Source organism: Onychomys torridus, chromosome 20 (assembly GCF_903995425.1).
Source record: "Onychomys torridus chromosome 20, mOncTor1.1, whole genome shotgun sequence".
NCBI classification, from domain to species: domain Eukaryota; kingdom Metazoa; phylum Chordata; class Mammalia; order Rodentia; family Cricetidae; genus Onychomys; species Onychomys torridus.
In genome coordinates this window covers 46337943-46351919 of record NC_050462.1, presented here as the reverse complement: position 1 = coordinate 46351919, position 13977 = coordinate 46337943, and the positions used below count along the sequence as shown (strand labels likewise).

At 45.6% G+C, this 13977-nt stretch overlaps 1 protein-coding gene across 1 annotated transcript; it reads left to right on the top strand.

Annotated features, from left to right (window-relative positions):
• The first annotated feature begins 4005 nt into the window (after nt 1-4005).
• Nucleotides 4006-10847, top strand: LOC118571054 (retinol dehydrogenase 16-like). Its single transcript, XM_036169942.1, has 4 exons — nt 4006-4318; nt 8537-8795; nt 10012-10175; nt 10630-10847. Exons 1-4 carry the CDS (start codon nt 4006-4008, stop codon nt 10845-10847), a joined length of 954 nt encoding a protein of 317 aa, XP_036025835.1.
• The last annotated feature ends 3130 nt before the right edge of the window (nt 10848-13977 follow it).

Below are 13977 nucleotides of genomic sequence, written 5' to 3'. Positions count from 1 at the left end.
GACCACAAACCCAAGGGTGGTACCACCCTCTATGGAACAGACCATCCCACAGCAATCACTATTAAAGGAAAAGCCCATAGACACACCTGCAGGACAATCTGATGGAGGCAATTACACAGTTAGGTTTGCTCTTCCCAGATGTCCTTAGCCTGTGTCAGGTTGATGAAAGTATCCAGCACAATTGATCCACTGACACTGTGACACACAATATATCAGTCAGTAATAGACTACAACCTTTCCTTTTTGTTGTTTATTCTCAGATCTCATACAAATATCATGCTATAAAACATAGTGTGACTTTGATGTCTCACACTCTCTAAAACATTAAAACCCCTTAAAAGTTCAAAGTCTCATTAAAACATATGAAGTCTAGTCACTATGGGTTTCTGAGAAATCAAAACAATTAAATACTTTCTCGCTCCAAAAGAGAAGAACCTCCCTGTACAAAAACAATGACACTTAATCAAAATGACATTCCAGCAGTGCAGGTCTCAATCTTGTAGATCCATGCCTGACATCTGGGGCTCACTCACGATCTTCTGGCCTCCAAGGGCCTCGAACATCTCCAGGTCTCCGGCTCTGCCATCCTCAGTGCACACAGTTTGTCTCATGTCTTATGTCTCAGGCCTGCTCCACTCCATACCTGCTGCTGTCTTAGGTCCCCCAGGGCTAGAATCTCAACTCCTCTGCTGTCTCCATGCCAGCACCTTCACTAGGGGTCTCTCCTGGTCTCTCCCAGTGCCCAGCCTCAGCGGCTCTCCGTGATGACCTCTTCAAACCCACAGCTTTCATGCTGCCAATACTACTATCATGGGGGAGATACTCGAACACTGCTGAGTTCATCTGTGAATGTAGGATGCAGAGCTGGCCCCTGTGCACCATGGATAGCCAGTGTGTGCTAAACCTGAGTAAGTACTTCCCAGCTCTTATCACAGTGAATCTGGCCTCTAATGAATCACAGTTGATTCTTCAGCCTCAGGTGACCAGCATCCATTGTCACAGTAAAGCAAAATTTTTACTTTCTCTTAATTATTATTAGAGATCCAGTAGACAATGGCATCTGCAAGAAAGGTGGGCAGGTAGCTCATGGGGAGGTAGAAGAGCTTGGCATCCCAACCAGCTGAGTATCGAGTATGAGGGTGACGGGAAGTCAGCGCGTGCTCCATGCAGTCCGTCACCAAGGAGAGGTCCTCATTACACTTTCGGTCCAGTGACTTCAGCTTTGACAGATCTGTGCAGAATGAGAAGTGATTCAGCTGGTGTTGACCTCCACCACCCCTGCTCTAGACCAAGTTAGAGAAGTTTCTGTAGACCCCGTGATCCCACATCAGAAGCCATGCCCATCCTAACCTGTCTCAGGACCTCAGGAGGACCACAAGCTAGCTTCAAGAAGAACTATACACATTCACAGCCTGTCAGTCAGCTCATGTAAAGTGCTGTCTAGTTCTTCCTTTATCCCTATTTCACTCACAGCTTCATGAAGAAGCTGGAGAGATTCAGAAGGAACTGAGTACATTTTTCTCAAAGTCAACAACACTATTTATGACCAAATACCCACCCACCCAAAGGAAATGGGTCTAAATTCCCTTTCATTGAAGTGTAAGAGCAATGGGTTAGTATTGGCAAAAGGATTAGGAGACTACAGATTCAGGACAAGACTTGGTTTTGATCCACTCAGCTCACTTACATGATGCCAGGAACTTCTCGCCATAGATCTCTTTGATCTCTGAGCTGGCCTGGTCCCACACCATCTTCACATTTGATGATAACCTGTCATTATTGGCCATAGAAGTTATGAAGTAACCAGGCTCTATAATAGCCACCTTCACCCCAAAATAGGAGAGCTCCCTCCTGCAAGACAGACAGACATCAAGAACTTCAGATGATTATCTGTAAAAGAATTCACAATAAGTGTGCACTGACATGCCAACATGAACCTGTCATGAGGAGAGCTCACAGTTGTCGATCTGGGATGTGCAGCAGATGGGAATTAAACTTATGGTGAGGGCCTTGCCTTTGTGCTATTGAATGTCACACTAAGTGTTTGGTGTGTGTAGCTCACTGGCCTAAAACTAGGCCATCTGTTCTATGACACCATTAAGACCTCTCTCCATGTACTGCAGATGCAAAGGGTCACCATTGCTACGCCCACAGCTGTGACACCTGTGTAGCTGTAGCAAGTATGCCGCTGAGCTGGGGCCCAGCAGCTGTAGGGTTGAGGTTAGAGCTTCCTGGAGCGTGACCTCAAGTGGTTCCCCCACAACCAGCGATCGTCATGCAGCCTGAGGATCCCAGGAAGCCCTGGAGAACGAAATGGCCTTGACGACAGTCCTTGTTGGCACTAATCATGATCTTTCTCTGTATGTCTTATCTGTGTGTTCTCCAGTTAACAACACGACCAGTATAGGTCGGCACCAACATGACTGACCCAGATGAACCTGTACCCGGAGCACCTCCATTTATCAGACCAATGTATAAGGAAGCTCAAAATACTTCCTCAATTACATCTCTGGGGTCGTTCCTGTTTAGAGTAGAGCAGCGGGAGCTCTTGTCAGAAACACAGCCAGAGAGCCCAAAACTAAAGTAAAAATAAAAATGTTACGAGGGAATAAACATAACATGCCAGACCCTTCTAGAGAGAAAGAGTTAGAGAAAATTCCCCAACACACACTTCCCGGGGGGTATACACAGTACTTTTCAGGAGGGAGCTGGTGGACAGCCCCTAGGTGGACACCCTAAAGTGGAAGTTACCTAGAGCCGTTCCCATATACAGGAAGTTATGATGAAGTTGGGAACAGATGGGTAAATTATGAGGGGAATAAACGGCTTTGAAAGCAAATGGGTATACAATAGTAAAATATAACCCAGGCTGGTAAGAGTTTGGCTCCCACAGATGTGGTCGCTGGCGCGAGACAGATTTCACAAAATTCTGAGATCATGCCCTCAGACAATAGCCACAACGAACTCCCGCTGTGGAAGTGATACACAAAAATAGATATGGATGTCTCTTGTTATTGTTTCTTGCTGATTCTGAGTAATTATAAAAAATAATGGTCTGATGTAACCCCCTGCCAAGTTCCTCAATTGTAAAAGTATATAAGCATTGCCTATAAGCAGCAGCACATCAACATATCATGTGACTGTCTGTCATTCTCCTCGCCGATTCCTGACTTCTCCTTGAGCCTTCTCCCTGGTTCTCCCGCAGCGGTGGTCCCCCTCTGGGTGGTCTGCGGCACACCATCATGCCTGAGTCCCCTCCATCTCACTCCCAAGACTCAGTCCACCCCAATGTCATAGGAAACACTCAGGACATCTCTCACTTTGTTCCTTCAGGTGTCTTGAAAGAACAAGCCCCTGCCTGCAACTCCATCCAATTCAGAACCTCCCTGTTCCCTGCTGCAGGGAGGTACCTGCCCCAAGTGGCTCTTCTGATTCAATTCCTTTGAAGGGTTGTATTGCTGACAGTATGAAATAAATATTGTCCAGTGCCCTCAGGCTCTCCACAGTCTACCTCCACCCACTTGCTCAGGGCTGGATTTTCACATAATGTCTTCTGAGTCTCAGTGCAGGTAGGCAACAGCACCTATGTTCAGAAAGCCCTGGGTTTGGGGCACTGGAGTGCCAGATGCAGAGTCACAGGGGAGCCATGGTCTGCCGGTAGTGAGCATGTGTGAGGAAACATGCATGTATTCCCACACAAGTAAAATCGAAAATCATAAGAGAAAGGAGGTGTGTTACTGAAGAGACAGTGATGTTTTCTTTGGCAGCTAGTAAGGGGATGCCAAAGGCCATTGAATATATCAGCTTAGGAAACAGGTCAAAGATCATAGAAGTGAGGCATAAATAATTACCAAGGCAGGCAGCAGACAAGGAACAAAGTGTGGACTCCCTGCTAGAAGCCTCTGTTCCTCTGTGTCTCCTGAGTCTTCAGGGTCTACTAGTCCTCCTGAATAGAGGCCAGGCTCGCTTTAGCACAGGCTGTATGTGCCTGTCCTTTTCAAAGCCATGTGGCTCTACCTGGTGGTTCTCCTGGTCCTGTGGACCCTCCTGCGCTTGTTCAGGGAGAGGCAGGTGGTGAGCCATCTCCAAGACAAGCATGTCTTCATCACGGGCTGTGACTCGGGCTTTGGGAACCTGCTGGCCAGACAGCTGGACAGGAGAGGCATGAGGGTGCTGGCTGCATGTCTGACAGAAAACGGAGCTGAGGAGCTGAGGAGCAAGACATCAGACAGGCTGGAGACAGTGATCCTCGATGTCACCAAGACAGAGAGCATCGTGGCAGCCACTCAGTGGGTGAAGGAGCGTGTTGGGAACAGAGGTACCATTGAGCTTCCTGTGTGTGTCTGTTGGTTTGTGTCTCTGTGTGAAGGGAATGCTGTGTAGCCCTGAAAAGATTCCCAGTGAGGTTGGGGGTGAAACTATAGTGACTACAGATCTTCCCCTCTTCAGCATGTCAGGACTTCCTCTTGCTCCTCCATTTGGTCCTTCAAGCTCTCTGCTCTTGGTCAGCTGGTGTCCTGTGTCATTTCATGTCCACATGTCTGTCCTCTTCTGCCACCGTATGCAGAAAGGCTGCTGTTGGCTGCTGAGTGCCAGGTTAGAGACGGTGAAGAGGTTGCGGCCCTGGCTCTGTGTGAAGCAGGCTGGTCAGGGGTCAGATGCATCTCCACTCTCAGTACTGGACCCTGGTCTCACCTTCCTCCTGGGAGCCTTCATGGGGAGCCAAGTTCACTGCCATGATAAGGGCAACACCCCACACTGGAGGAATGCCTTAGTTAAGTCAAATGTAGGAAGGGGGATTCTCTCTCTCACACTCACACACACTGGCCTTTGTTCTTTCTTCTCTCCCTTTCCCTGTTTGTGTGGGTATGTAAATAATGAAAATAAATTAATTAATTAAAAATCTATTGAAAACATGGTTATTGTTCTAAACACTAGAGCATATCAATTCACAATTAACACACAATTTACTATCCAGTGGATAAAACAAGTAACAGTTTGATTTGTGCCGATGAATACATGTGCATTCTTTTCAGTGTAAAATGGTGAGCAATTTCACCACTTGAAGAACATTTATTCAAATAATTAAAATTGCTTGCCCAGTAACAAAACCCAACTAGTTTTACCATGCTTTGGTTTTGGATATTAGAATAGTTTCATTTGGTTGTGTTTATTTGTCTTGGGTTAGGAGTTCAGGTCTTGGTATGGAGCAGGCCATGATCTCATGTTGCTCTTCCTCAGCCTCCTTTGTGCCGGGATTTTAGTCATCTGCCACCATGTTCAGCTTGTTTCTTATATTTATTGTCATAAGCACTGTCTTGGGAAACTTCTGCTTAATTCAGAGTCTGCAAGCATGTTTAATTTTGGATACAAGAAATAAAATAACTCTTTCCATATTTTTAACAAATTCTTTGTCTTTTGCTTCTGGTTTAGGGGTTGTGTTTTGTTTGTTTGTTTGTTTGGTTGGTTTTGGATTTATGTTGTTGCTTTTGTTCTCTCTCTCTCTCTCTCTCTCTCTCTCTCTCTCCAAAATAAAAACAAAACAAAATAGAAAACCAAAATGAAAATCAACAAATAAACAGAAACCTAAAATAAATAAAAAAAAATGCAGAACAAATCAACATGAACGATCCCTAAAAATTAATACTTGGAGTTCATTTTGTATTAGCAACTGCTTCTAGGCATGAGGCTCCAATGTCAGTCACTACAGTGGAAAAAACTGTTAATCCCTTTGCCAGCAGGTATCACAAATTCTTCTTGATTAGAGGTTAGACTGTGTGTCCACTTCCCCTTCTGAGTTTGGGTAAGGTCTGGGACCTATGCAAGTCTTATGTGTGTCAAAATAACCTCTGTGAGTTTATGTGTACCTCAGTCCTGTTGTGTCCAGAAGACAGTTAATCTTCATGATTTCACCACCTCTGGCTCTTTAATCTTCCCACTTCCTCATCTTTATGGATCCCTGAGCCTTGAGTGGAGGGCTTGGATGAAGATTCCCCTTGTAGGACCGAGTGCTCCAAAGTCTCTCACTCTCTGCACACTGTCCAGTTGTGTGACTCTGTGTTCATTCTCATCTATTGCAGGATCAGTGTTTTCTGATCAGTGTTGTGCAAGGCACTGGTCATGAGTGCAGTGATACGTATTACCATTCATTTCACTGTGCATTCCTTGAGCAGAATACTATTCTTAGGTTTTCCCAAGGCCCATGACCTATCTGGTCCAATGTTTCTGACTCCTACGCAGAGTCAGGAGTGGCCTTCAATGTAATAAGAAAGTGCTGGTTACTCCCATGTCATTTGTGCCTCTACTGCACAGTAGATCTTACAGGCAGATCACAGTTGTAGGTCACAGTGTTTGTAGCTGGCTGATCCTGGTGATTGTCTTTCTCCTCTGGGAGAGTCCAGAGTGTCTTCTGGCACCTTGATTGCTAATCAGTAGGGGTGAAGCTGTTAGTTGGACACCTGCTCAACTTCTCCCTACTTGATCACATAAGTGATGATCATCTTCAGCAATAAGTCCTCACTATGAGGTTGTGGAGAACAATGAGTAGCCTGGCAATAGCCTGTGATGGTGTTGGGAGTGCGGCTCCATGGAGACCTTTTGACCAATGACTCAACAGGATGTAACCCATTACTGGCACTGGAGGTTTTACTGTTGGCATAAGATGTCTAGGTCAGAGATCATCTCCCCATCCTATGGTGACTCCACTTAAATTCCTTTCACATACGTATGTATTTTAGGAAGTTTCTATGGAAGTAGATTTCCATATAGCTTCTCAAAACAAAACATAACAAAAAGACCTGATGATAGAATATGGGTCTCCAGAGGGGTAAGACATGCTTTTGAGCCAAGGGTCCATATGACATATTGGACCAACTTTTTTAAATAAACAAATGCCTTGTTTAATCTAATCAAACACTCTCCAATGCACTCTGCACAGAAATTGACAGTGTAATGTGGTGTTTAGTTTTGAGCTTTCCTTAGTGGGCACTTGAGTATCCAGGACTTAAAGACCAAAGGGGCTGAGGAGGTGTACCCCGTTAGTGAGGGTCAAGAATGGGCACCATCTTCTGGGGTTGGGGGTGGAGCCTCAGTGCTGTTGGTGTTCAGCAGGCATTGTCTCCTCCCTCATCGTGTCCCTGGCCTTTGCAAGCATCTGAGGAGAGCTGCTCAATATTGATGCTAGACCTTGAAAGACCCACTTCATCAGAGCCACAAACACAGCACTGTTTTCCAAACTCTGCTCCAGTCAAGGCCACATTTGTTTGTATCTCAACTTGGTTTCACCGGGACATTCCTTTTGTCCTTTCTTTCTTTTCTTTTGCATGTTCCTCTCTTGCCTCTCTACCAGTCCTTCTTTTCTCTGCCTTTCTTTGCCATTTGAAAGACAAAGGCGGCCGTGTGACTTAGTCAGTATCCTATTTCTCTAGAGGAACATCACAAACATGGCACTTCTTATAAAGGAAACCATTTATTTCTGGCTGGCTTGCTATTTCAGAGATTATCAGCATAGCGTGTAGGTAGCCTGGGGGCACACAGGCAGAGGCGGTGCAGGAGAAGGAGATGGGAGTTCAACATGCAGATCAGTTCTACATACATCATTCCAGACAGCAGGAAGAGTGAGACTCTGGTCTGGCTTGAGGTTTTGAAACCCCATAGCCCATCCCCAGTGATACACTACTTCCAACAAGGCCACACCCATGCCCACGAAGCCACACAACCTAATCTCTTTTTGTTATTGTTGTTGTTGTTGTTGTGGTTATTGTTGTTTGGTTGTTTGGTTTCCTGAGACATGGTTTCTCTGGGTAGAATTGCGCCTTTCATGGACCTCGCTTGGTAGCCCAGGCTGGCCTCGAACTCACAAAGATCCGCCTGCCTCTGCCTCCTGAGTGCTGGGATTAAAGGCGTGCAACACCACCACCCATCTCTTTGTTTTTGTTTTTGTTTTTTTTTTTAAGATTGATTTATTTATTATGTATACAGAAGAGGGCGCCAGATCTTATGACAGACGGTTGTGAGCCACCATGTGGTTGTTGGGAATTGAACTCAGGACCCCTGGAAAAGCAGTCGTGCTCTTAACCACTGAGCCATGTCTCCAGCCCCCCTAATCCCTTTCAGGTAGTACTGTTCTCCAATGACCAAACTCTCAAATCTATGAGCATAAGGGTCACAAATGAAAGAATAAAAAGTTCAGGGATGGAAATAATGTATAAAACACAATTATAGTTTTAAGATCTCCAGATACACAAAGGCACACCATGTTTTCAAAATCTGTCCTTAAAGCTAACAAGCCAGAAATGATTGTTTCTTGCTTCTCATGAAGGATTGGAGCCATGAAGCCTTCAAGGAGCAAGGTATCCATAATGTGAGCCTTGAGTCTCTAGGATGGGGTACCCAGCCCATATGATAACATACTGTTCTTCATTGTTTCCTACTTTCCTTTATATGCTTGTTTAAGTGGTCTTACCTATTTGAATATACATTTCATCCAGAACTATAGCTATTTTATATAACTCTCTCATCTTCCCACTTTCCCCAGGACTCTGGGGCCTGGTCAACAATGCTGGAATCTCCATCCCCACGGTTCCCAATGAGTGGCTGAACAAACAGGACTTTGCAAAGATACTGGATGTGAACCTGTTGGGAATGATCGAGGTGACTCTGAACATGCTGCCCTTAGTGAGGAAGGCAAGGGGCCGTGTGGTCAATGTCTCTAGTGTCATAGGTCGAGTATCTCTCTTTGGTGGTGGATACTGCATCTCCAAGTATGGTGTAGAGGCCTTCTCAGACTCCCTCAGGTATTGGATAGGGATGTGGGTACCTGAGGGAAGTTTTGGCAGGGGTTTATTTAATCATGGCCTTTAGTATCCCATCATGAGTAAGATACTCTCTGTTTTAGGTGCTCTCTCATCTTCTCTTCATTGAATTATCCATTGACAAGTACATTTCTAAGTCTGTATAGAGGGCAGGATTGAGACCTGAGTTCATCTTGTCCTGTGTTATTTGTGGGAGGAACCTGGGGGACATTACTGAGGTCAAATTGCATCTTTGAGTATATTGGGTCCAGAATCGAGCCCCATGAGTTCTATGATGCTAAATGTTTTTGATTGGGGAAGAACAGCCCATTCAAATTGAGAGCTAGGTATCAGGCCCATGTAGAGCCCACAATCAACACATTCCACCAAACAGAAATGTTTTGATCCTGAACTAAAGACTACGGCAACTGAGAGAGTGAGAGAGGAGACAGAGAGGAAGTGTGCCCTTCCCTTGGAGTGGCCATGGCCCAGTCAGCTGCGTACACCATAGCAGTCCTCAGATTTGTCAGGGTCCAGTAGCAGGATTGGGCTGCAGCAAAGTAAAGGTTGAACATAGAAACCTGGAACCTGTATGTGTAGGTGGATTCTCTTTGGGGAAAGGACATACCAGATATGAAGGAGGATGGCCACCAGGTGAGTTGAGGTAGACTTGTGGAGAGTCTGAGGGCACTGGACAAGATTTATGTCGTGCTGTTGGCAATAGAAGACTTCAAAGCAATTACATCTGAATAGCCATTCAAGGCAGGTACATCCCTGGCTGCAGGGAACATGGAGGATGTGAATTGGATGGAGTGGCAGGCAGGGGCTTGCTCTCTGAAGACACCTGAAGGAACAAAGTGAGAGATGTCCTGAGTGCCCCTAGGACAGTGTGGTAGAGTGAGTCTTAGAAGTAATATGGAGGTGACTCTGGCAAGATGGTGACCCTTTTATCTGCAGTACATGGAGAGGTCTTAATGTGTCATAGAACAGAAGGCCTAGTTTTAGGCCAGTGAGCTACACACACCAAACACTTAGTGTGACATTCAATAGCACAAAGGCAAGGCCCTCACCATAAGTTTAGTTCCTTCTACTGCACATCCCAGATCCACAACTGTGAGCTCTCCTCACCACAGGCTCATGTTGACATGTCACTGTACTCTTATTGTGAATTCTTTTACAGATAATCATCTGAAGTTCTTGAAGTCTGTCTGTCTTGCAGGAGGGAGCTCTCCTATTTTGGGGTGAAGGTGGCTATTATAGAGCCTGGTTACTTCAAAACGGATATTACCAGTAGTGACATGCATTCATCAAATACAAAGATGTCTTGGGACAAGGCAGGCTTAGAGATCAAAGAAATCTATGGCGACAAGTTCCTGGCATCATGTAAGTGAGCTGAGTGGATCACAGGCAAGTCTTGTCCTGAATCCTTAGTCTCCTATTCATTTTGCCAATACTAACCCATTGCTCTTACACTTGAAACAATGGGAATGTAGAGCCATATCCTTTGGGTGTGGGGGGAATTAGGTCATATAAAGAGTCTTGACTTTGAGAACACTGCCCTCTGATACTGGTGAAGTTCTGCAGCTTCTTCATGAAGCTGTGAGTGAAATCAGGGATGGGAGGAGCAACTAGTACTCTCCATGAGCCGAGACACAGATGGCAAGTGTGCACGGTTCTTCCTTGAAGCTGGGTTCCAGTCCCCATGAGGACCTGGGATAGGATAGTGTTGGCATGCCTTCTGATGTAGGATTGGGGTCTAGAGAAACTTTCTTTAACTTGGTCTAGAACAGGGGTGGTGCAGATCAACACCAGCTGAATCACTTCTCATTTTGCACAGATCTGTCAATGATAAAGTCATTGGACCAAAAGTGTAATGAGGACCTCTCCTTGGTGACAGACTGCATGGAGCACGCGCTGACTTCCCGTCACCCTCGCACTCGATACTCAGCTGGTTGGGATGCCAAGCTCTTCTACCTCCCCATGAGCTACCTGCCCACCTTTCTTGTAGATGCCATGATCTACTGGACATCCTTAAAGCCGGACAAAGCTCTATGAAGCCTACATCTGTTTCTGCGGTTGGGGGTATGGGAGTGTAGTGTGAGGGAGCAGAACCTCAGGAGAAGGAAGATTCCTGGGATCAGTACGAACTTGTCATTGGGAGGGGCATCCACAGGTGCCTGTTTTCTTCCCTTGGTATGAATACAATGGACGTAGAGCCACAGGGAAAACTACAATGTATAAACAATGATTCTGATTTTGAATGAAAATAGAAACTGATCTTCCTTGGTCTCCGGGTCATCCATTTTTACTGATCTTATCTTTAAACATTTGTTTTTCTATTTGTATATGCATGTGTGTCAGTATTCCTTGGGTGTAATAGTACCTGCATCGAACAGGTCATTGTGCCCCTAGAACAGGAGTTACAGGCAGGTGTGAGTTACCTGTGCACTTGGGAACACAATTTGGGTTCTCTAGAACAAAAGAAAATGCTCTGCCACATGTTTATACCTAAATTTTTTAAAATATACTTTCCGTTAATTAGTTGGTTTGAGACAGGATCTCACTATGTCACATGGGTACATCATTTCCTTCTGAATCTCTAGCCTTGCTTCAGCACATCTGTCTTTGGTCTGAAAGTCTGTAGAGAGGACAGACATACAGACACATGTACAGAAAAGCTGGCATCCAGTGGTTTGTGTGTGCTCTGATAGATCCTCAGCTATTTCCTCTGCGACCTGCCTCCTCAGCATGTCTGTTATGAACAGCAAAGGGAAGGGGCTGGCTAGTCTCTGGAGTAAGTCTGAAGGCGGCCGTCTCAGACTGGAAACACCCAGGAGGCTGCAGTGGCTAGTTTTTGTCACAAAGTTCAATTATCCATAAACACCCAAACTTGTACCAGAGAAAGAAGGCGTTGCCAATTCTGACCCTTGTTGGTGTAGGGAAAGTCTTTGCCAATTTGCCTTGGGTCTGAGACCTTTGTCTTTGTCATGGTAATGGTGATATGTTATTTGTCCTGAAGTGTGATTTTATTTGTATGTTAATAAATAAAGTTGCCTGGCGGTCAGAGCTAATAGCAAGCCATAGGAGAAGCTGGGCGGTGGTGGCACACACCTTTAATCCAGATCACATGACAGGCAGATCTCTGTGTGTTCAAGGATACAGCCAGCATGGAGACACACGCCTTTAATCTCAATACCAACCAGAGAAGACCTGGAGGTCTGTACAGACAGGCAGTGATGAGGAGGTCATGTTGTTGGGTTTACAACCAAGGAAAAGGCAGAACAGAAAGTCAACCAAAGGACCATCACATGGGAAGTAGGTCTCTTGCTGAGGGGAAGGACAAGAGCAGCAGTGAAGGGTAAGAAGGGGTTTTTAGCTCTTAGCCATTGTTCTGACCTCTCGGGCTTTTAACTCTGCAATTGGCTCGCTCTTTCTTTCTTTCTTTCTTTCTTTCTTTCTTTCTCTCTCTCTCTCTCTCTCTCTCTCTCTCTCTCTCTCTCTCTCTCTTTTTTTCTTTCTTTTTTTTTTTTTTTTTGGTTATTCGAGACAGGATTTCCCTGTGTAGCTTTGCGCCTTTCCTGAAACTCACTTGGTAGCCCAGGCTGGCCTCAAACTCATAGAGATCCGCTTGGCTCTGCCTCCAGAGTGCTGGGATTAAAGGCGTGTGCCACCACCACCAGGCTGCCTCTGTGTTTCTTGTTTAATAAGACTGTTTGGGGTTGAGGATTTAGCTCAGTAGTACAGCGCTTGCCTAGCAAGTGCAAGGCCCTGAGTTCAATCCTCAGCTCCACATTAAAAAAAAAAAAAAAAAAAAAAAAAAAAAAGATTGTTTATCTACACATGATGGTGCCCAGGTCAACAGTACACACTCACTCAGGACCCACTCAGGGCTTCCTCCTCCTCTGTATTGCTTCATCACCTCCAATGCTGGCATTATGAAGGTGTGCCACCAAGCCATGCTGTTGCTTTATACTTCATCAATACATACAAACACTATTATTACACATGATACTAGAATAGCATGTAATAGTTCAAGCAATTCATCATAAAACTCACAATGAGTGCTGAATCCAGCTTTGGAACACTGAAGGAACAGGATGTACAAGATGTAAAGGAGCTAAGAGTCAAATGCTCCCATGTGCTTCATTCAGGTCAGCCCATGATCTCCCTGGAAAGAGAACACAACAGGCATGCTGGGTCACTCCTGCAATGTTACCATTCTGCAAAGCTGAACAGGAGAATCTTTGTGAGTGGAAGCCAGACCTGAATCAGAGGCCTCCTGGATTCACACTCTCTCTACACTCACAGAAACACACACACACACACACACACACACACACGCACAGAGACAGAGAAAGAGAGATTACACAAATGCCTTCACACACAAATCTCATTCTAGAAATACCAAAGAATTTCTCTTGTAGGCTGCGAGGAAGCTCGTCAGGAGGGTTGGACCATCTCAGAAGTTCTTTCTGGAGCATCAGGGAAGTATAAGTGTACAAGCTGTTGTCCCCGTGCTGGGCTCCACTAGAGGAAGAGGCAGGGCCAGCACCTGGGACAGAAATCGGGCTCTAAGCTCAAGGGCTTCATGATGTGACTGAGCAAAGTGTAATTGGAAGGAAGTGTCCTGTACAGTGGTCCACGTCCATGTGCCACACGCTTGGAGGAGCCCGCTTTCCTCCTCCTTCCTGATACCACCAGAAGCTGTCTCACTCAATTCTTTTGCTCAGTATTACACTATAAATGTCCCAAACTCATGTCTTACTCATTCCCTGCAAGAGGAGTACACTGTAGAAACTCATGTCTGAACCCTAGAACATGATATTCCTTCATTTCAGGTCCCCAGTTAAGAATGAACAAGGGTTGCATGGTGGGCAGAACTGGAAAAAGGCTTCCACAGTAAGCATGTTTACCACACTTGGCATCACTGATTCTAGACTCCATCCCTCCACTTCCTGCATGCAGAAGAAATAATGGAGTGTGTGTGGATACCTTGGCCTTCACTGGAGAAGTACTTCCCACCTGGCTTAGCTACACTCCTCTGGAGTCTTGATCCCAGTAGATGGTTCAGCTCAGATTCTGCCTGAGCACTGCAGCCCAGAGATCAGACAGCTGGAGTGTTGAGACACAAGTTCAGCCCTGGAATAGGACAAGGAGCCCCCTACCCAGGACATTGAAGAGGACC